This window comes from Eschrichtius robustus, chromosome 20 (genome assembly GCF_028021215.1).
Source record: "Eschrichtius robustus isolate mEscRob2 chromosome 20, mEscRob2.pri, whole genome shotgun sequence".
NCBI classification, from domain to species: Eukaryota; Metazoa; Chordata; class Mammalia; order Artiodactyla; family Eschrichtiidae; genus Eschrichtius; species Eschrichtius robustus.
Genome location: NC_090843.1, coordinates 12,569,502 through 12,590,936, shown reverse-complemented (window position 1 = coordinate 12,590,936; position 21,435 = coordinate 12,569,502). Strand labels below are relative to the sequence as shown.

The 21,435-nt window shown below is 50.9% G+C and overlaps 1 protein-coding gene across 13 annotated transcripts in view; it reads left to right on the top strand.

Annotated features, from left to right (window-relative positions):
- The window catches only part of CCDC57 (coiled-coil domain containing 57), a 115,090-nt gene that overhangs the window by 48,752 nt on the left and 44,903 nt on the right, over positions 1-21,435 (top strand). For 11 of the 13 annotated variants that reach the window (XM_068529723.1, XM_068529729.1, XM_068529727.1 and 8 more), the window contains 3 exons: positions 2,321-2,424; positions 5,397-5,597; positions 10,838-11,024. In XM_068529723.1, the coding sequence (XP_068385824.1) occupies positions 2,321-2,424; positions 5,397-5,597; positions 10,838-11,024 (492 nt within the window). The remainder of the gene's footprint in view (positions 1-2,320; positions 2,425-5,396; positions 5,598-10,837; positions 11,025-21,435) is intronic. The other 2 variants (XM_068529728.1, XM_068529730.1) reach the window with 1 other exon arrangement.

The following is a 21,435-nucleotide window of genomic DNA, read 5'->3' as shown; positions in this document are numbered from 1 at the left end:
TTCACTGGTATAAAATTATGAGTTGACAGTTCTTTGCTTTCAGCACTTAAAATATACCATTTTCTTCTGGTGAGAAATCAGATGATCATTTCTGATGAGCAGTCCATCGCCTGTGAATCATTTCTCTCTGCCTGCTTTCAGAGTTTGTCTTTAGTTTCAGAAATCTGATTATGATGGTCTGTGCATAGATTTCCTTGGCTTATCCTTTTGACATTGAATCTGAAGGTGTCTCTTTTGCCAAATTTGAGAAGTTTTCAACCATTATTTCTTCAAGTATTTTTTTCAGCTCCACACTGTTTTTCCTTTTGGGACTCCAATGGCAAGAGTGTTAGATCTTTTGTTATTCTCCCACAGGTCACTGAGGCTCTGTCTGTCTGTCTCTTTCCAGTCTGTTTTCTCTATAGTTCAGATTGGAGAATTTCTATTATATCTTCAAGTTCACCAGTTCTTTCTTCTGTTGTCTCCATTCTCCTATAGAGCCCATACAGTGAGATTTTTATTATGGTTTCAGTTCTAAAATTTCCATTTTGTTTTTTTATCCCTTTGCTGAAACTTCCAGTATTCATTTGTTTTGAGAGTGTATCAGATTGCCTGTTGGAGTCGCTTTAATCTGTCAGCTTGTTGTTGTCTTTTTCCATGCAAGGTGAGATTTTCCTTGTTGTTGATATAATGAGTAATTTTGGATTCTGTCATGGACATTTTGAGTGTCGTGTCATGAAATCCTGATTGTCATTGAGTCTGTTTTAATTCTGCTTCTGTTTTACCAGCAGCCGTGCGGGTCTCCCTTTTCCTGGGCCTTGGTTCCTGGTTTGAGCTCAGTGGTGTCTCTGAGTCGTGGCTGCTCCAGCACCAAAGTTGGGAAATACAGGAAGGAAAAAACTCCAGGAACTCACTGTGGATCATCCTTTGATTCCCAAGGTCCCCAGCCTCTCTGCCTGCTTTTCCTCCCTGTTCAGAATCTCCTCATCTGGCTTGGTGTGTGGTGTCCAGGGCTCTCAGCTGTAATCAGGGAGAAGAGTGGGGTGGAATGCACACACTCATTTTGTTCAGAATGAGAAGCTTAAATTGGTCTTTGAATGTTAAACCAACCCTGCATTTCTGGAATAAACTCAACATGTGATATATTCTTTTGCTAATATTTTATTGAGAATTATCACATTTATGTTATGGGTAAGATTGGCCTATAATTTTCCTTCCTCTTGATGTTCACGTCAGGTTTTGTAATCAGGATTATTCTGGCCTCATAAGTAAGTTGGAAGATGGTTCACTATCTCTCTGTTTTCTGAAAAAGTTTGTATTAGATTTATGTTAATTTTTCCTTAACCAATTGATAGACTTCAACTTCGAAACCACCTGGGCATAGAGTTTTCCTTGTGGGAAAGTTTTAAATTTTTAGTTCAGGTTTTTTTTCACAGTTAAAGGACTATCTAGATTTTCCTTTTTCTGTGTCATTTTTTGATGTTATAATTTGCTAGAAAATTGTCTATTTCATTTAAATTTTCAAAAATTTGGCATAAAGTTGCTTATGGGAGTGTATTCTCCACAAGTTTTCACAGCCCCCAGGATCTAAAGTAACAGTCTTTCCATTTGCTATATTGTCTCTGTCCGTTTTTCCTGCTTAATCTCACCAGGGACTTAACTTTGTCAAAGAACCTCCTCTGGTCTTGTTCACCCTCTATTGCACGTTGTTTTCTGTTTCCTCAGCATCTAATACTGACTTTGTTCTGTCCTTCCTTCTACTTTATTTGCTTTTTTTCCCTCATTTTTGAAATGGATGTTCAGTTCATTTATCTTTCATCCTTCTTTTCTAAATATGCTTGTATGTCTGTAAATACTTTTGAAAGGACAGCATTAGATGCGTTCCTTAAGTTTTGATAAGCAGTGCTTTTATGATAATTCAGTTCAAAGTAATTTCTAATGTCCATTGTGATTTCTTCTTTGACCTGTGGATTCGTGGACATTTTCTTAATTCCCAGCCAAACGACTAGGAGGCTACACAGGTTGGCCTCTACCAGACACTAGCTGGTAAGGTTGGATTTTTTTCTCCACGAAGACTCCTGCTTTCTTGACATAAGGACTGTTCTTCATGTGCAGCTCATCTCAGTCTTTGGGGGCACCCAGCTGCATCCACTCAGCTTTAGAACATCTTAACGTCACAGCAGACCAGCAGTGACAGTAGGCATCCTTAGGGGAGGGCAGAGAAGAACACACCAATGCCCTGGACGCCACAGATGTCCATCTCCTCAAAGGGAGGACAGGCAGTTGGAAGTTCCCAGGGCTTTAGGAGATGTGAGTCTGACAAAAATCACTCTCTCTGCAGGAGGAGCTGTGCCGGTCGATGGTCCATCCACGGGACTGGCGCTCAGGAGGCTTGGAGACAGGGCACATCTCCTGAGCTTCCTGGTGGCACAGCTCAGACAGAAGGTATGGCCGCCCTCTGATGCTAGACTGTGTAGGTCTTCCGACTGAAGGCACTCCTGGGGTGGCACTGAACCCCAGGAACCTGCTGTGACCCCTGCGAGGAAGGGGTGGTGGTGAGGAGCAGCTGGTTCACCTCTCGTGTGTCCCTAGAAGGCACGCAGTGAGGACCTGGTAGATGAGAGAGGAGAGTCCAGGGCAGGAGGGGCAGTGCTGGCCGTCGATGCGCAGGGCCCCGTCTCTGCCCTCCCAGGACGTGCTGGGCGAGTCCCGGGACCCGTGTTAAACCCAGGCACCAAGCTGTGGCAAGAACATGTGCTCGTCATCACTATCTGTGACTCTAGATGCCTTGGCCAGTGCCGACCCTTTCAGTCCCCTGGCCCTGCCTTCCTGGGGGACGGGTTGTCACCAGGTGCTCGGCCGACCCACTGCTTCCTGGGGAGGCAGGACAGCTGGGCAAACTCCAGTGCAGTTCCGCCCTGGCATGATGGTGCTGGTGTCACAAACTGTGCTTTATTGCTATTAATTCGTGATATCTCTTTTTTTTTTTTTTTTTTAGTGTTTTTTATTAAATTCTGGCAAAATATACATAACAAAGTTTACCATTTTTGCATGTACAATTCAGTGACGTTAAGTATATTCACAGTATTGTGTAACCATCACCAGGGTCTGTTCCCAGAACTCTTTCATCATTTGAACAGAAACTCTGTCCGCGTTAAACACTAACTCCCTGTTCCCCACCCCCAGCCCCTGGTAAACTCTACTCTTTCTGTCTCTATGGGCCTGAGTCCTCGGGGAGCCTCATATCAGTGGAATCACGCAGTACTTGTCCTTCTGTGACTGGCTCATTTCACTCAGCGTAATGTCCTCAACGTTCATCCATGTTGTAGCAGGTGTCAGAACTTCTTTCCTCTTAATAACTGGAGAGTATCCCAGTATTTAGTGTACCCATTCATCTGCTGGACACTTGGGTTGCTTCCACTGTTAGGCTGCTGTGAATGTGGTGGACACATTCTGCCGTGAACGTGGTCTGTCCAAGTCCCTGTTTCAGTTCTTCGGGGTATGCATGAAGGAGTAGAATTGCTGGGTCACAGGGTAATTCTATATTTAACTTTTTGGAGAACCACTGATGTTTCCACAGAAGCTGCACACTTTCCACCCCCAGCAGGTGCACGAGGGTCCCTGTGTCTCACGTCCTCACCAGCACTCTAGTGACTCTAGCCGTTCTAGTGGGTGTGAGGTGGACCTGACCTGTGGTTTTGATTTGCATTTTCCTGATGAAAAATGATGTTGAGCATGTTTTCATGTGCTTATCAGCCATTTGTATGTCTTCTTTGGAGAAATGTCCATGAATATCCTCTGCCCATTTTTAATTGGGTTGTTTATTGTCTTGTTGTTGAATTGTCAGAGTTCTTTGTATGTTCTGGATACAAGTCTTTTGTCAGATATATGATTTTTTTTTTTTTTTTTTTTTTTGCCACACCGCAGCATGTGGGATCTTAGTTCCCAGACCAGGGATCGAACTCGCTCCCCCTGCATTGGAAGCACAGAGTCTTAACCACTGGACCGTCAGGGAAGTCCCCCAGATATATGCTTTGCAAACTTTTTCTCCCATTCTCTAGCTTGTCTTTTCATGGACTTGACAGTGTCCCTGGGAACACAGTTCTTACTGCTGGTGCTGGTGGTGTCACGCCACTCTGTCGCCTTGTGACGTTTCTTTCCCATGAGGCCGTTTTCATGTGCCCTTTCAAGTCCATAAGTACATAGGTTACACCATCCTGCAGACTCTGCATCTTCCATGGAACAGAACACCTGGCTGGTGACAGACATTGCTTGGCAATTTCTGTCTTTTGTGGGGAGCAGGCAATGCCCAGAAATCAGATGCCTTGTCTTGGCTGAAAGTTCTTTTTTGCTGTTGCAGTGGAGATGAACTGGACCACTTTTCTGTTTCTGGGATTACAGACCTATGTCACATATGAGAGGAGGGGGTCTTCAGATGCTTGCCCTTTCCCAGTTCTGCCCCACCATCGGGATTTTACATCCCCCCACATGCTAGAAACAAGAAATAAACATGTAAATAAGAGCTTTTAATCCTGTCTTGGTAATGATAGATGGTTTGATTATCCTGAGGAAAAAAGTCTACCTTGAAGTGTTTTTTGTTTGTTTTTTAGTTAACAGTATATGTTTATCAAATGGTCACCTTTTTTAGTGTATGTGAATAAATAGAATAAAATATTCATTACGAATTCTTTGTAGGAGTCCCTGGAATAGGAAGATATTTTATCTTCCTGAGAATAAAATTGGCAAGTCGAGGGTGTAGAGAGGTGTGTCTTTCTTTCTGCCTGTCCTTTTCCCCTCCTTATGCTGGGAGAGCAGACGTTGTCGAGAGAGGTAGCTGAAGGATGGGGCGGCTCTGGAGCTCTGGCCAGGACTCTACTCGGGCACCTCCTAGCGGCCCCACAGCTGCCCCAGGTTGTTCGTGCAGCCAGGACTTCCCTTCCTGCCCCTTCCTACGCCTTCATCCACCTCTGCCTTTTGATAGGCTTGGGCCTCCCCACCCCTGCCCACGGTCACGTGCCCTTTGTCTCCACCTGGGACTAGGGCCCAGGAAGAGGGTTTTAAGGCCCACTGTCCAGACACCTCCGTGCAGGGACTCTCCCCAACCAACCTTGGGTCCAGTGTAGGCTCTGCTGCAGGTGCCCGCGTCCCCACCCTGGGGGCGACAAGTGGAGCCGCCTGGGAGCCTGGTTAGGTGGGACTGGAAGAGCTGCAGCTTGGCAGTGGGGCTGCAGGTTTGTGGGTGATGTAATTCGGCCAGAGAGGGGAGGCTGACCAGCACGTGTCCTGCTGATCTTTCTGGACGTTCTACCATCTACTGCTGCCCTTCTCTTACTTCCGTGTCCTCCCTGCAGATCTGTTCCAGACCCCTTCCCAGAGCTGCCCGCCTTCCTAACATTGTCTCTAAAACGGCCTCCCAGGTGCTGCGGGAACCCCTGGACATGGACACCATTCAGCGAGAGCTTCCCCACGAGCTGGACCAGGTGCACTTGGAGGTTTTGCAGCTGCGGAAGCAGGTGGCTGAGATTGAGAAGCATCTCAGGTCAGCCCGGAAGGAAGGCAGGGATGCTTCAGGCAGGCAGCAACTGCACGCCTCAGACGCCGAGGCTGTCGGGGGAGAGGTGGGTGCCCTGTGGGTGCCCTGCGTCCTGTGCGGGACTGGTCTGGGGTGCACTCTTGGCCAGTGAGGGGCCCGCCCGCCCTCTTCTTCCTTGACTAGGCTGGCTCTGTCGGGGCTGTTCTCCGCAGACGCTGTCAAGGGCTGCCAAGCCCCTCGTCCTCCAGGTCGCTGAGATCCCTTTAAAAGCACGTAGGGAGGCTGCACGTGTGAAGAGGACCGTTCTGTGTCCTCTAACACAGGAGTCCTTGACTGTGTGCTTCAAGGGCCTGGGAAGCCCTGAAATGGATGCAGCATGGTGGATTTTCCTTCCAGAGGACCCTCAGGGATGGATCCTGTGGTTCTCATGAGCTTCTCAGAGTGTTTGAGATGCTGTCCAGAGCACGGGCCACCAGGCCACCTGGCGTCCTGGTCCTGGTCAGGCCCTTGGCACCCAGTTCCCCTCCAGTTCCGTGGCTGGGTTTAAGCCAAGGTCCCATGCCAGGGCAAGAGCTCTGCAGCAGCACGTTGTCCCCACATGTCTGCCAGACAGGCCACCTTCCTGCTTCCTGAACACCGGGATGGAGATGCTGCAAAGAACGGGCTTTCTTCACAGGGTGTCGTGTGACACGCCTCCCGAGACCTGTCAGCTACCTACGGTTATTTGCAGTCACAGATGGTGACCTGCAGTGACCTGTGATTACCTGCATTACCTGCGGTGACCTGTGATTACCTGTGTTTCCTGTGGTTGCACATGGTGACCTATTCATAAGCAGAAGGTTTTAAGGACAGTAAAATGATGTCTGGAGGGCGTCAGGCAGAAGTAGCATCGATCATATGCCCCCCAGTGGTTCTCATCCCATGGGCCAAGTTTTGAGAGTGATACTTAAGGACACAAGAGGGACCAGGCTCCAGGACCTACTCTCGGGGACTGTGAAGGACCTGGAATGGAGAAGATGCAACCCAGGACACTATCTGGCTTAAGGAACATGATGGGGGGGGGGGCAGCTGTGCCTTGGCAGGAGTGAACATATGAGGAGTGCCTGCAGAGGGAGATGGGCTGGTGAGGGGGAAGCCGACGGAGCCTGAGCCCCGAGGGGGCACTAGAAGTGGGATACTGAACCCTTGTGCCATCGGTAGGTGGATGCTGTCCCCAAGAGCCCCAGACCTCCCCACAGTCCTGTAATCTAGGAGTTAAGTCCAGAGGCTCTGGGCCCAGCTGGGCAGCAAATGCCATTGGTGATGTGTCTGCTCTCCCGCACGGCCACGGCTGTTCCAGGTGCTGCCAGGGGCTCGCTGCAGCCCAGGGACCCTTGCAGCTCTCCTGTTAGCAGCCCTCGCATAACTCTGATCCCCTTGTTTAGAGTGAAGGGGGAAGAAACCATGCAAATGAGTGGAAATTAAAATCGAGGTATTTAATCCCTTGGCAGACAGCCTGGGAGCTGAAGCAACTTGAGGCCCAAGGCCGCTCTCCCAAGGTGGGTGTTGAGTGAGCTCTCTGGGCCTTAGTTTCTGCATGGCTATCAGGGTCCCACCTCCTTCCAGGTCTAGGCATCCTGTGACCTTGGTGAGGTCACTCCCAGGGTGAGAAATTGGAGGCACAGGAAACCCTTTGCCCAGGCCAGGCCCACCCAGCCTCTGCTCGTAATTGCCCAGCTGTGTGTTGGGTGCCCAGAGAAGAGGATGTGGGCACCAGGCTTCTGAGGCTGGGGAAGAAGGTGGTCAGGAGGGCTAGGATGCCTCTGGGGCTCAGGTTGGGGTTGGAGTCACCACAGTAAACTCGTGGGTTACTTTAAAGAGAGAGGTGTGCACATATCCCGGCTCCGTCCACCAGGAGCCAAGGGGCAGTGGCTCCCCAGGGTGGGTGAGCGCACCCAGTGCCTAGATCGCATTCCTGAACTTCCTGCTCTACTGAGAGGAACCAGGGTAAGTGGCCAGTTCCACCACGGAGACATGACAGGGGTGCAGGAGCCAGCATAAATGGATCCCACTGACCAGATCCAAGCCAGTCAATCATGAAGTCATGGTTATCATCTACCTACTAAAATGGAGTCGCATTCACTCTGATGCAAATAAACTGACAAGGAAAGGAAGGAGAGAGGAAAACTCTTCCTTACTTAGAACATCAACCAAGGACATGAAGGGAATGACACAGCCGGGAGGTTGTCATCGGATGCTGAAATTCTGGACAAGCTGTTTATGTGGAATCTCCCCAGAAGTTCTTCTTATTGGAAAGGGAAAACAGTAACTTTCTGGTGCTGCAGCCTGTGGACACCACTTCCGAGAGATCACCTCCCATTGCCAACACTGGGACAGACGGACATCACGAGCCTCCGGACAGGAGAGGGACACAGCCTCGCTCCTGACTCCAAGCACAAGACCTTAGACAGACCCAGACCAAGGGGCACTAAACCCACAGCCTGTCCTGTAGAGAACATTCTGCTGGGGACTTAGGGGACCCAGGATGCAGAAGCCATGCAGGATCCTGGACCCCAGGCAGGAGAAACAGGCCTTAAAGGACGTCCTCTGGGCAGCTGACGGAGGTGCCTGTGGACTGTGCGTTAGGTCATAATGCCATGTCCCTGTGAAATTTCTGGTTCTAATAACTGGTTATTAAGAGAATGTCCTTGTTTTCAGAAAGTACAAACTGAAGTATTGGGGCATAAAGGGGTGCGATGTCTCCAACTCACCCTCAGATGGTTCAGAGAGAGGTGTGTGTGGAGAGGGGAGGAACCACCAGCAGTGAGACAGGGGCGTGGGCCTCGGGCCAACCCTGCAGCTGCTCTGTGGGGGTGGGACCCTGCCACACAAAAGCCAGCACCCCAGCCCAGAAGGGACCTGCAGACCCTGGAGCTCCCCGCAGTCACGGGAGACCCTGTGGGGCAGGTGGCTGCATTGTCACACTTCCACGGTTCTCGGCTCACCCAGGCCCCTCCCTCCTGCAGGCTGCCCTGCCCAGGCCCCAAACAGACGGATGCTGGGTTTCCCCAGGCCTCCCCACCGGGCACCTCGGACCACTGGGGGGCAGTGTTGGCTGGCGATCCCTCTGACTCTGCCTGGAAGCTTGGGAACCTGCCCGAGGGAGCCCTCGCTGCCTCTCCCTGGGCCTCAGCCTCCCTGCAGGGCTTCTTCAAGGAGCCCAGGCACTCCCTTCCCTTGGGAACAGAGTCGTCATTAGGATGCCTCAAGCTTTCCCTCTGCTGCGTGGATGTTTCCCTTCTGGCCAAGATGCTGGGGACCTGCACCAGAGCAGGCGAGGCAGGTGGATGGGGCCATCACGGGGTGGGACCTTGGGCCCTGAACGCAGCAGTGCAGAAGCTCCTGGGCATCTCAGGTCATTATTAGCATTGTGTCATTGTGGGGTGAGACTTTAGAGTCATCAAAATAAGCTTCATCTTACCAGGAACTGAGCTTAAGAGAGGTGGGGCCCAGCTGCAGCACCCGCTCATCGCGCGCAGTCACTGTGTGACAAGAACATGGGCCACTCAAGATCAGGACTCCCCATCCCCGAGCTCAGCCACGCCTCAGGCAGCATCGTTCCTCAGCTCAGGCCAGGGGCCATCTTTGCAGGGTGGGGTCCTGCTTTTGAAGAGATTTTTAAATAAGTGTTCTGAGTTTTGCACAGTCTCTGTTTTCAGAATTGTTCTTTCCTTACTTAAAATAACACAAGATAATCCCACAGCATGTCCTCGTAGAGGACAAAGCCTGGAGAAAGAGTGGCCCGGCCAGTCCCCCAATCCCAGGGCTACATCCCTGGAGGTTGTGTACCTTTCCCAACGGGTCGGGTCAGCCGCCTGGGGCCTGTGCAGCCCTGTGTGTGAATCCACGCTACAGGTTTCCAAGACACAGCCCCCCACCGGCCCTGGTCCTGTACACTCGAGAGACCCCGAGCCGGGGCTGCGGGGCGGAGGCCTTTCTCTGATGGTCCCTTTCCCGTCTCACCTCCACACCCCCCTTCATGCCAATACGTCAGGCATGTGCTGGAGGCACCGGTGTGCAATCACCGTAGCTCCCAGGCCACAGGAGGGCACAGGTGCTTGCCAGCCCTGGAAAGGCACATCAAGAAACAGGGCCAGGACGGGGCGTGCTGGTCTTTTCCAGGGATGTAGAGCAGATTCCTCGTTCTGGCGCCAGCTCAGGTGGCTGGGACAGCACAATGCAGTTTTTCATAGGTGTCAGGAGCAGCCATGCCTAAGTAGGCCACCTGCTTCCTTTGGGGCCTTGGACACCACTGGCTCCTCCTGGGCCCCTGCCTGGCACAGAGGCAGCCACACACATTCTCCTTTTTCCCTTTCTCCTTTCCCCACACCCACCCCTTTCCAAATACCCCTCTGGGTGGGACCACACATCTGTGTAGGAGCCACACGGTTGGACCATGAGTCCAGACTGGGATAGTGGGGGCGGTGGTAGGATGTAGGGCCGCGTGGTGCTGCCCGAGCAACGGGGTTCAGACCTCGGGTGTTGGCCCAAGGCAGCCTCCAGGCCCAGAAGCGGAGGCTCCAGGTGGCCACTGCTCCCTCCCTTGGCCTCCTTTGCTTTCTCTCTGGCACCTTCGTCAGGGTCAGGACGCTGGGAAACCTGGGCCGGCCTGCAGGTGGTGGAGGGGAGTCTGAATGGCAGGTAGAGAAATGACTGAGACAGGAGTATGGACGGATGGAGCCAGAGAGGAGGCAGGGAAGGCAAGGGACTGAGTGAATGAGGGCAGGGGAGGTGTTGGAGAAGGGCCCAGGGCAGAGGGGCCCAGCAGTGCAGACGTCCAGGGCAAGGGGAAGAGAGTAATGGAGGCTGGGTTCCCGTCCCAGGCCACCTTTTGGGTCTCTGCCAGCCACCTTCCACACCAGGCGGGCAGCAGGCACCCAGCCTGTGACCATGGGGCCCTCGAAGGGGGTCCGATCACACGTGGAGCCCTCATGGGTCCCGGGGGCACCTTTGGAGGGAGCCCAGGCCTGGGTGCCAGCTGGCTCCTCATTGTCGTCACTGGAAAGACACAAAGGCATTGGGGCAGGGCACAGAGTAACCAAGCACAGGCAGGCCTTGGCCTGGGAGCCTTGAGGGCCTTCATTCAGAGCCCACCCCCAGCCCAACCCCGCCCCCCTGAGAGAGAAGGCGGGCATGGATGCATCATGTTGGAGGGACGTCACCCAGCGATGTGGGTTCTGGGACAGTCGTTCTGGCGGTGGTGCCCACCATCTGCACCCTCACTCCCACTTCCCCTTCCCCTCCAGGACTCATCTGATGGCCTCTGCTGTGTGGGTTTGTTCACAGGGCCCGGCACATGGAGGACCCGCAGGGACCGAGGACCAGGAGGCACAGCCCCCTCAGGCCCTGTCTGTGCCCCGACTCCAGAGGAAGCTCAAGGAGGCAGCCAGGAAAATCCTGCGGCTGCGCCTGGAGAAGGAGCAGCTCCTGGAGCTGGGGAACCAGCTGCGTGCGGAGCTGGGCCACCTCACTGGTGGGTGTCCCCCCCCCCCCGCCCCACCCCAGCATTGCCTGCGCCGTGTGGTTGGGGATGCTGGCAACAGAAGGGCCGCGGTGGGGGGACCGGAAGAGGGCCTGAGGGAGGAGGGCCGGCCAGGCTGGCGGGGTGGGGGGTGTGGGGTTCAGAAGGGAGAACAGAGCCGCCCTGTGGAGCGGCCAGGTCAGGAGTCAGGCACAGAGCTCGGCTTCATCTCTGCAGTGGGAGTTCCGTGAACCCACTCCTCTGGCAGCATCTGTGAGAAAAATACCGCAGGTTAGCAAAGCAGCTGGTGTTTCTATGCGGCTTTGTGGTGACGGCAAAGGCTGCCGGGTTCCCAGGCCGGCTCGGGCCTCGGCTTCCTCGGGATAAAGGCGACAGTGTGTGCGGTGCAGCCGAGGCCGGGGCTGTGGGCCGCAGACACCCAGGCTGCCCGTGGGGGTCTTGGGTGCTGGTTCCTGAGAAAGGGGCCCATGGAACCCCCCAGAGCCACCACACATTGGGCCTCTCCTGGCGCCTTGGCACCACCCGGTTCTCACGAGCACCCCCCCGGCTCACCCAGCCTGGCTGAGTGGCGCTCGCGCTGCCTCTGCCTTAAGCCCCTTGGTTTTCCTGCAGCCGAGGCACAGGCCGCTTTCTCACAGCTTACCCCTCACCTTCTGTGGCTTCTGCTTGTCTGTCCTTTTCCAGCAAGAGCTTTGAGTCACTGTAATGATCCCAGAGTCTGGGAGCTTTGGGATTCTACCGTGTTGTCGGCTTGAAACGAAGCCATCCCCTCTCTCCATGACGGCTCACCTCCTTGAGGAGCAAGGCCCCGGGCTTGTGTTTCCTGTTGGAAGCAGAGCACCGCAGTGTGCCTCTAAGGAGCTCGGAGCCATGGGGTGTCTGCAGAATGCTTCCTCTTGGCTAACTAGAGTCTTGGCTTCCCTCAAGAGTCCTCCTCACCCCCAACCACTGCAGTGCCCAGAAAGCACTTCCCACTGAAGGGGAAGGAGGTCGGGCGGAACATCCATCCCCGGTCTCTTCCTAGCACTGAGCTGTGTGTACGATAATAGTAGCTTTTAATACATTGATATTTAGCCTCCTGAAATTACCGAGTGATTGGAAGTGGGACTTGGGAGAACCTAGGAAACAGCAGAGGTAAGGGGAGAGGGTGCGAGAGACCCCAGAAAATCTAAGGAGGAGCAGACAGGTCACTTGTGTTTTCAACAGACATCTTGCTGAGTGGCTGCTGTGTGCCAGGCACCTGCGATGCAGAGGTAAACCAAACCTTACTGTAAAATTAGCCCCTGTCATATTTTGAGACTGCTGTAAACATCCGCCTTTGCACATAGGGGACTTGGGAGAGACTTACCTCAGAGGCTTTTTCCTTCTAAGAACCCACCCCCGAAAGAAGAAGGGTGAGCAGCGCTCAGTGTATTTCTAGATACCATCAGTGTGCAAACAGCAGGAGTGGGCATCTTTCGCAGGGAACTGGCTCCATCTCTCAGGACCCGCTTGATGAAGCCCTCCTTCTGTTCGGTCCTCCTGTTTCACAGGTCGAGGGGGAAAGGTTGGCTTTACTTGTTCCTCAGGGGCACTTCTAGACCATCTTCTGCCAAGTTCACTAAAAACCCCATTTCTTTTAAAGGCCATGCCATCTACTCGTGCTCCCCTCGGCGCACCCCTGTCATTTTATGGCCTTCAGCACTTATGGCTCCATTTCTTAATTCTACCCCATTCCCTCCCACATCTGAACCTTCCTGCTCCTTAACCTTGGCCTCCGTGCCAAGCCCTGCCACTGCCGGGGTTCCCTCTCCCAGCCCTTGAGGCCCCAGACCTTTTTGATCACAACCATGCCTCCCTCTCCCTCTGACCTTTTATTCCAGTGAACTTGTCTTTCCCCCTCATTGTGGCGTCCTATAATCAGCTGGCCTCGTGGCCAGATATTTGAGTCATAAACCTACCTATCCATCCATCATCCACCCACCCATTCACCCATCTATCTACCCATCTACCCACCCATCCATCCACCCACCCACCCACCCATCCATCACTCATCCATCACCCATCCATCTAGTAGAGGAGCCCCTGATCGGTGCAGACCCTCCATCGCCAGGCCCAAATCTGACTGAACTCCTCTCCCCAGGCCTGCTCCCTGTGCCTCCCAGTATCAGAGAAAGCCGCAAATCCCTAGTGACCAACTTTGCAGCCTTCTCTGAAAGTTGGAGCGACCTCAGCAGTAGAACTTTCCACGCCTGGTGTTTTCATTAGTGGTAGACTTTTAACTACCTTTCATTTTCTTCTCTGGTGATTTGTCTGTATGGATTTTCTGCCTCTTCTTGGATCAATTTTGGACATTTACATTTTGCTGGAAATCTATCCAGAGTTCCTAGCCTTTAAAGTACTACCGTAGAGTGGCATATAGTGGCCCATAACTCTCTACTTTCTTCTGCATCTGTGCTTGTATCTCCTTCATTTTCTAAGACTTCCGTACGTGCAGAGATGTGGCATTCAGCTCCAACTGCCCTTTGCCCATTGGCTATGCACACATTGACTCAGTGCATCTTTGCAACAATCCCAAGCATGAGGAAGGCTCCCCTTAAAAAGTTTAAAACCACGTAGACATGGAAAAGTCAAAAATCAACAGATTTGATGTCATTACATCTTTTTTTTTAATTTATTTTTTATATTTTTGGCTGTGTTGGGTCTTCATTGCTGTGCACGGGCTTTCTCTAGTTGCAGCTAGCGGGGGCTGCTCTTTGTTGCGGTGCGCGGGCTTCTCATTGCGGTGGCTTCTCTTGTTGCGGAGCACAGACTCTAGGCGTGCGGGCTTCAGTAGTTGTGGCACGCGGGCTCAGTAGTTGTGGCTCACGGGCTCTAGAGCGCAGGCTCAGTAGTTGTGGCACATAGGCTTAGTTGCTCCGCGGCATGCGGGATGTTCCTGGGCCAGGGCTCAAACCTGTGTCCCCTGCATTGGCAGGCGGATTCTTAACCACTGTGCCACCAGGGAAGTCCCTCATTACATCTTAGTATATCTCTAAGGAAAAGACATCGTAAACAAAGATAAAAGACAACAGACTGGGGAAATGTTTGCAACATACCTGACAGGTAAAAAGAATCAGTACCCAAAATGGGCATCTGCAGATCACAGGCAAAATTCTGGATGGCACGTCCAGGAGAAAATCCACGGAACTGACAAGGGTATGGACGCCACGCGCCTCTGCAGGAGTCTGAGGAGGGCAAGTCAGCATCAAGTTCATGCCCAGACTAAAAAGTCCCACCCTCGTTGTCCAAGAGAGTGTGGGGGACACCCTGCCTCCGCGGGAACCTTCACTGGTGAAGCCTTTTTGGAGGGCAGTTTGGCTGCATCTCTCAAATTTTTTAATGTTCATACCCTTTGAATAAGCTACTCTTCCCCTAGAGATCCTTTTAAAAGATTTTCTCACAGATCTGAAAAAGATGTACATACAAGGATATTTTTGACAGCGTTTTTATTACAGTAAGAAAGTAATTGGGAAGGTCCAGATGTTCCTCCGTGGGACATCGGAGTCGGAACTTGGATGCTGCTCAGCCCTCAAGAGAATGAAGGGCGCCCGCCTCCCCACCAGGCGCCATCTCCGCACAGCGCTTCTCAAACAAGAGGGACAGACAGCCCGCTTTCCCCATTCAGCTCCAGTCTGCTGTGGATGATTCTTTTGTCAAGTACAATAAAAATGTGCTCCTTCCAAATTACTTCAAAGGTCCTAACGTCCTAACGCGTATTCTCACTTTGTGTCCTTTCCTCGCGGCCCTGGACACTGAAAGGACCAGCTCGGCCTACTGACCACACGCTGTGTGTGCCAGCCCAGACGCGTCAGCCTGTGAGAGGAGCCACCCGCCAAACAGTGTGCTTGGAGCCCCAGGTGAACATACAGAGTGTGTGTGTGCACGCATGCACATACAGGGCGGGCTGCAAGGAAGAACGTCCAGCACTTTGAGGAGGACAGTGGAGTGAGAAGAGAGGGGTGAAGGGTTTGGGGTTTGCTCTGTGAACGTCTGTGTCACTGGTGGTTTGTAAGAATGTCCAGCACACTCCGTTGGTTCCCTTTTGGGAAGGCCACCCTCCCCCAACACCGTGCGATGGTAGGTTTCTACTCTCCACATAGGGAGATAGCAAAGGCTGTGAGCAAGACTGGTCTGTCTGCATTTTTTTACAAAGATGATTTATCCGGGTCATCAGTCATGTGGCTGCGATCATTAAGTGGTGCAGAATGACCAGCTGTGACAGAAGTATCTTATCATCACTTGACAATATTGAAAATGTGAGACGGTACAGCCAAGGCAGAGCCACACCCACTCTGGCTCCCTCTGGTTTCAGCGCCACCAGGCAGGGTCGACCCCAGGGTGGGTACACCTGCCCCTGCCCCAAGGCTTGTCCTCGCCTGTCTGCCTCTGGGAAGGGACCTCATCCCCGCAGGGAGCTAGCAGAGCAGCCCCTTCACTAGCCCTGGCTTCATCCTGCATCCTCCGCAGCCTAGGGTCAGGCTCCTGCGCCAGCCACGTCCCTCCCTCTCAGGTGCGGGCCTTTGGATCCGCATTTACAGACAGGCAGACGTGCGTGGTTGGGCGTGTGGCCCAGAGGTGCCCAGGTGGCCCTTGATTCAGCTCTTCACTCCCCCACCTCTTCTCCAGACGAGTGGGTGGGTGGCAGTGCTGGGGAGTCACCTGTCCCCAGGTGCCCCGTCCCCATTTGCACTCCTGTCAGCCCAGCTCTGAGTGCTCACCCCTCACTTCTGAGAGGCCATCACACCGTCTGCTGTGGGTGAGGCCAACACCATGATGGAAGCCAGCACAGCCTGAGCAGGCCTGCACGGTGGAGGGCCAGAAAAGGGCAGGTCATGCAGCCAAACTGAGTGGACTTCAACTTGGCCCACCTCTCTCCTACTTTGTTCTTCCTCCTGCTGCCAATTCAGCTTTTGCCAGAAATTGGAACTGCACATGATGTTTTCCTAATCTATAGTATACAGCTAGGATTCCTTGAAGTGTTGGTTCTAAGGATCTTAACATCTAACAGTTTTGAAAGACTTTATTTTGGGGGGGTAGTTTTAGGTTCACAGCAAAACTGAGCAGAAGACACAGCTTTCCCACACACTCCCTGACCCCGCACACGCACTCCTCCCTCGTCATCCACATCCACTCTAGATGGTACCTTTGTCGTAATCAGTGAAGCTGCTTTGACACAGCGTCAGCCAGAGTCCGTAGTTTACATCAGGGTTCACCTTGGTGGTGTACGTTCTGCGGGTTTGGACCCTCTGTGCTCCACCTGGTCATCCTCCCTCCCTCCTAACTTCTGACAACCGCTCATCTTTTCACTGTCTCCATAGTTTAGCCTTTTCCAGAATGTCATAGAGTTGGAATCATACAGTATGTAGCCTTTGATAGCCAGCATTTCTTTTTTTTTTAATTAATTAATTTATTATTATTAATTTTTTTTTTTTGGGGCTGTGTTGGGTCTTTGTTGCTGCGTGTGCTTTCTCTAGTTTCAGTGAGCGGGGGCTACTCTTCGTTGTGGTGCGTGGGCTTCTCATTGTGGTGGCTACTCTTGTGGAGCACGGGCTCTAGGCACGTGGGCTTCAGTAGTTGTGGCTCGCCGGCTCTAGAGCACAGGCCCAGTAGTTGTGGCACACGGGTTTAGTTGCTCCATGGCATGTGGGATCTTCCTGGACCAGGGCTCGAACCCGTGTCCCCTGCATTGGCAGGCAGATTCTTAACCACTGCGCCACCAGGGAAGTCCCATAGCCAGCACTTCTTAAAAGATCTTCTTTTATTCTGATTATGAAAAGGCTGTTTGCTCACTATAAAAATGTAAATGAATGCTGAGAAATTGTTAACTTATACTGGAAAGCACAAATTACTGACTAGAACTCATCTGCATTTTGGCGCCTGTCTGTCTGTTGGGGTGTGTGTTCGCACTGTCACACGCGCCCTCACGTTGGAACTCCATGTGGCCCCCGCCTCGCTCTGCACTCATTCCCTCGCTGGCCCTGCTGGGAGGAGACTCCACGCCAGAATCACATGTCTGTCCTGCGGCTCGGCACTCATGCTGTAGCCAGCCTCGCAGGAGGGCATGGTCGTGCCCCCAGTCCGCCCCTACCCCCCACCAAAGCGCGTCTCAGGCATTTTTACAACAGTAAAGTGCCTATTTGACCACAGCTTCACAGAAACTAAACATTCATTAGAAAATGGTTTTTGCCAATTTAGTTAGGTAAAAATAGTTCATGGTTTTAATTTGTATTTACATTTCTCTGTGTGTGTGTGTTTTGGCCATTTGTATCTCATTGTCATGTAGTTTTCCTGCTGAATTTCTTTTGTCCCTTCCCCCAACTTTCTTCCTGCTGAATTTTTGATTCATCTAGAAATGATTTAGTAAAAAAAAGAACAAATTAGGGATCTACCTTTATTTTTTCTTAAGTTAGCTGGCTAACCCAATGCTGTTTATTGGGCACACTTACATAAATAGTAAAATACCTCTTTACATTTAGTTAATTAATTATGATAATACATAAGGATCTCCAATCCTACTGTAAATGATATTAATTTAGAAGCAGTGATTTTCAGTCACATTTTATGAACTCTTGGCATGTTTGCCCCTCGCTGTCAGCAACCTGCCACACTCTGCTTCTCTAGGACCCTCGGGAGCCCTGGGTAGTGCATGATTTCACGCATCTCTTCTGAGGGCCTGTGGGGGAAAGGAACTGATGTTCAGGGATCTAGTCTTTCCTTCAAGAAGAGCCTGTGGGCAATAAACTCTTTGTCTTCATAAAATGATTTTATTTTGACCACTTTCTAGAGCGATGGCGTAGCTGGAAAGAGACCTCTGATTAGCATTTTCTTACAACTTCTTTAAAGACAATAGCAACTTCCCTGGTGGCACAGTGGTTAAGAATCCACCTGCCAATCCAGGGGACATGGGTTTGAGCCCTGGTCTGGGAAGATCCCACGTGCCGCGGAGCAACTAAGCCCGTGCACCACAACTACTGAGCCTGCACTCTAGAGCCCGCAAGCCACAACTACTGAAGCCCGCGTGCCTAGAGCCTTTGCTCGGCAACAAGAGAAGCCACCGCAATGAGAAGCCTGCGCAACGCAACGAAGAGTAGCCCCACTCGCTGCAACTAGAGAAAGCCTGCACGTAGCAACGAAGACCCAACGCAGCCAAAAATTAATAAATAAAATAAATAAATAAATAAGAAAAAAGAATCCACCTGCCAATGCAGGGGACACGGGTTCGAGCCCTGGGCCGGGAAGATCCCACACGCCGCGGAGCAACTAAGCCCGTGCACCACAACTACTGAGCCCGCGCACCTAGAGCCTGTGCCCCACAACAAGAGAAGACACTGCAGTAAGAAGCCCGCGCACTGCAACCAAGAGTAGACCCGCTTGCCACAACTAGAGAAAGCCCGCGCACAGCAACGAAGACCCAACGTAGCCAAAAATAAATAAATTAAAAAAAAAAAAAACGACAATACCCTGCTATCTTCTGAGAAGCCAGCATTAGTACAAGCCCCTTCCTTGTGGGTGGCCTCCCTTTCCTCTCTAGCTGCTCTCAGATTTATTTCCTCTAATCCATTTGTGCTCCTGTTTTACCATCCTGTGTCTACATGAGAGTTGCTTTGCTTTAATTTTACCTGCTCTGGAATCAGGATGTTTTTTAAATCTTAAGACTTGTGGTTGGTTGGGTTTGGGTTTTTTTTTTTCCATTCTTTAAAATTCTCAGCCATTGTTTCTTTTTTTTTAAATAAATTTATTTATTTATTTTCGGCTGTGTTGGGTCTTCGTTGCTGCATGTGGGCTTTCTCTAGTTGTGGCGAGTGGGGGCTACTCTTCGTTGCAGTGCGTGGGCTTGTCATTGCAGTGGCTTCTCTTTGTTGCAGAGCACGGGCTCTAGGCACACGGGCTTCAGTAGTTGTGGCACGGGGTCTCAGTAGTTGTGGCTGGTGGGCTCTAGAGCGCAGGCTCAGTAGTTGTGGCACACGGGCTTAGTTGCTCCGCGGCATGTGGGATCTTCCCAGACCAGGGCTCGAACCTGTGTCCCCTGCGTTGGCAGGTGGATTCTTAACCACTGCACCACCAGGGAAGTCCCCATTGTTTCTTTTTTTTTTTTTTTTTTTTAACATCTTTATTGGAGTATAATTGCTTTACTATCGTGTGTTAGTTTCTGCTGTATAACAAAGTGAATCAGCTATACATTTACATACATCCCCATATCTCCTCCCTCTTGTGTCTCCTTCCCACCCTCCCTATCCCACCCCTCTAGGTGGTCACAAAGCACTGAGCTGATCTCCCTGTGCTATGCAGCTGCTTCCCACTAGCTATCTATTTTACATTTGGTAGTGTATATATGTTAGTGCCACTCTCTCACTTCGTCCCAGCTTACCCTTCCCCCTCCCCATGTCCTCAAGTCCATTCTCTACGTCTGCATCTTTATTCTTGTCCTGCCCCTAGGTTCTTCAGAACCATTTTTTTTTTTTAGATTCCATATATATGTGTTAGCATATGGTATTTTTTTTTCTCTTTCTGATTTACTTCACTCTGTATGACAGTCTCTAGGTCCATCCACCTCACTACAGATAACTCAATTTTGTTTCTTTTTATGGCTGAGTAATATTCCACTGTATATATGTGCCACATCTTCTTTATCCATTCACCCATTGTTTCTTTAAATACCACTTCTTCCTATTTCTTTTTAATCTCTTCTGGAGCATGTTAGATGTGTTTATTTACGTGCGTGTGTGTGTGTGTGTGTGTGTGTGTTTTAAAATTTCTCTGCTATCTCCCAGGGGGTTTCCTCAAAGGTGACTGCTTGGAGCCAATGGGTAGATTCCTGTGTCTTTACCAGAAGTTTCCATTTCATCTTTATTCATTCCTTTCCTTGAGTTTATTTTATTGTTCTTTCCCTAATTTCTTAAACATTTATTTCATTCTTTCTTGTTTAGTAATTGCATTTTTTTATATATATAAATTTATTTATTTGTTTATTTATTTTTAGCTGCATTGGGTCTTCATTGCTGTGTGCGGTCTTTCTCTAGTTGCAACGAGCGGGGGCTACTCTTCGTTGTGGTGTGCGGGCTTCTCACTGAGGTGGCTTCTCTTGTTGAGGAGCACAGGCTCTAGGCGCACAGGCTTCAGTAGTTGTGGCACACGGGCTCAGTAGTTGTGGCTCGTGGGCTCTAGAGCGCAGGCTCAGTAGTTGTGGCTCACGGGCTTAGTTGCTCTGCGGCATGTGGGATCTTCTCGGACCAGGGCTCGAACCTGTGTCCCCTGCATTGGCAGGTGGATTCTTAACTACTGTGCCATCAGGGGAGACCAGTAATTGCATTTTTTAAGGTGCGAACTTCCCATCTGAGTATCACTTTGGCCATGTCCCACGGATTTTGAGGGATAATATTATCAGGGTGATTAGTTGCCAGATGTTATGCCCCTATGGGCTCAGGTTTTCTATTTCACTCAAGTTAGATTAGGAGTGTTCACCTAAAACAAAAAAATGGCCAGTTATTTTTCCAGCAAAAGGGGTTTATTTGGGAACAGCAAAGAATTGCCATTTAGGACATGCAGCTATGGTGAACCACGTGTAAGTCCAGTAAAACAAGAGAGGAAACTTGGGTTTTCTCACAGGTGAAATAGGAGTACCACAGGAACTACTGTAGGGGATAATGAGGCCATGAGCCTCAAAGTCTTCTATTATGGACTTTATACCTTGAAGGGCTTTTTTACTTGGGGAGAGGTTTTGAGGGATCTATTTGAATCTTGATGGGAGGTACACTGTGGATTTTGCCAATACCAATTGGAGAGTTTGCCCATAAGGAGGGTGGTAGCTGATTCAATAGGGACAAATGATCAGTGTTTCCAGAATCAATTCCAGAACCGTTGGAGACAGAGCAAATAAAAGATGTCAAAGGGTCATTTAATTCACCTGGTTGGCTATTTTGATGGCAGCTGTCAAATTTTAGAACTATTTCTCCCTTTTGGGAGAAAGAAGTTCGGGCATGATACTTTTCCAAGAAGTCTCAGCCTATTAAATGAATAAGGACGGAGGAGCTAAGGAGAAGAGGGTGTGTATCTCTTAAAGGGTCTAAGCAAAAGGGAATAGGTTCAGAACAGGACCCTGTTGAGGTTCATTAGAGATCCCCCACTATTTGGACCATTTTAGTATTTTGAGGCAGGGGCTCCTTTCTAGCAGTGAGGCTGAGCGCTGAGAGTGTGGTCTGGTGTCTGTAAGGAAAGAGAGATTCGTTCCCAATCTGGAGAGTGGTTTCTCCAAGCTGATTCAAGGAGAGGATTGGGAGAGCCTCTGTCATTCCTTGGAGCCCCTCATTGGGAGTTAAGAGGATATTGGAGAGGCTGGTTAGAGGGCTGAAGATGCCCGAAATGCTTAAACTTGTAACACTCT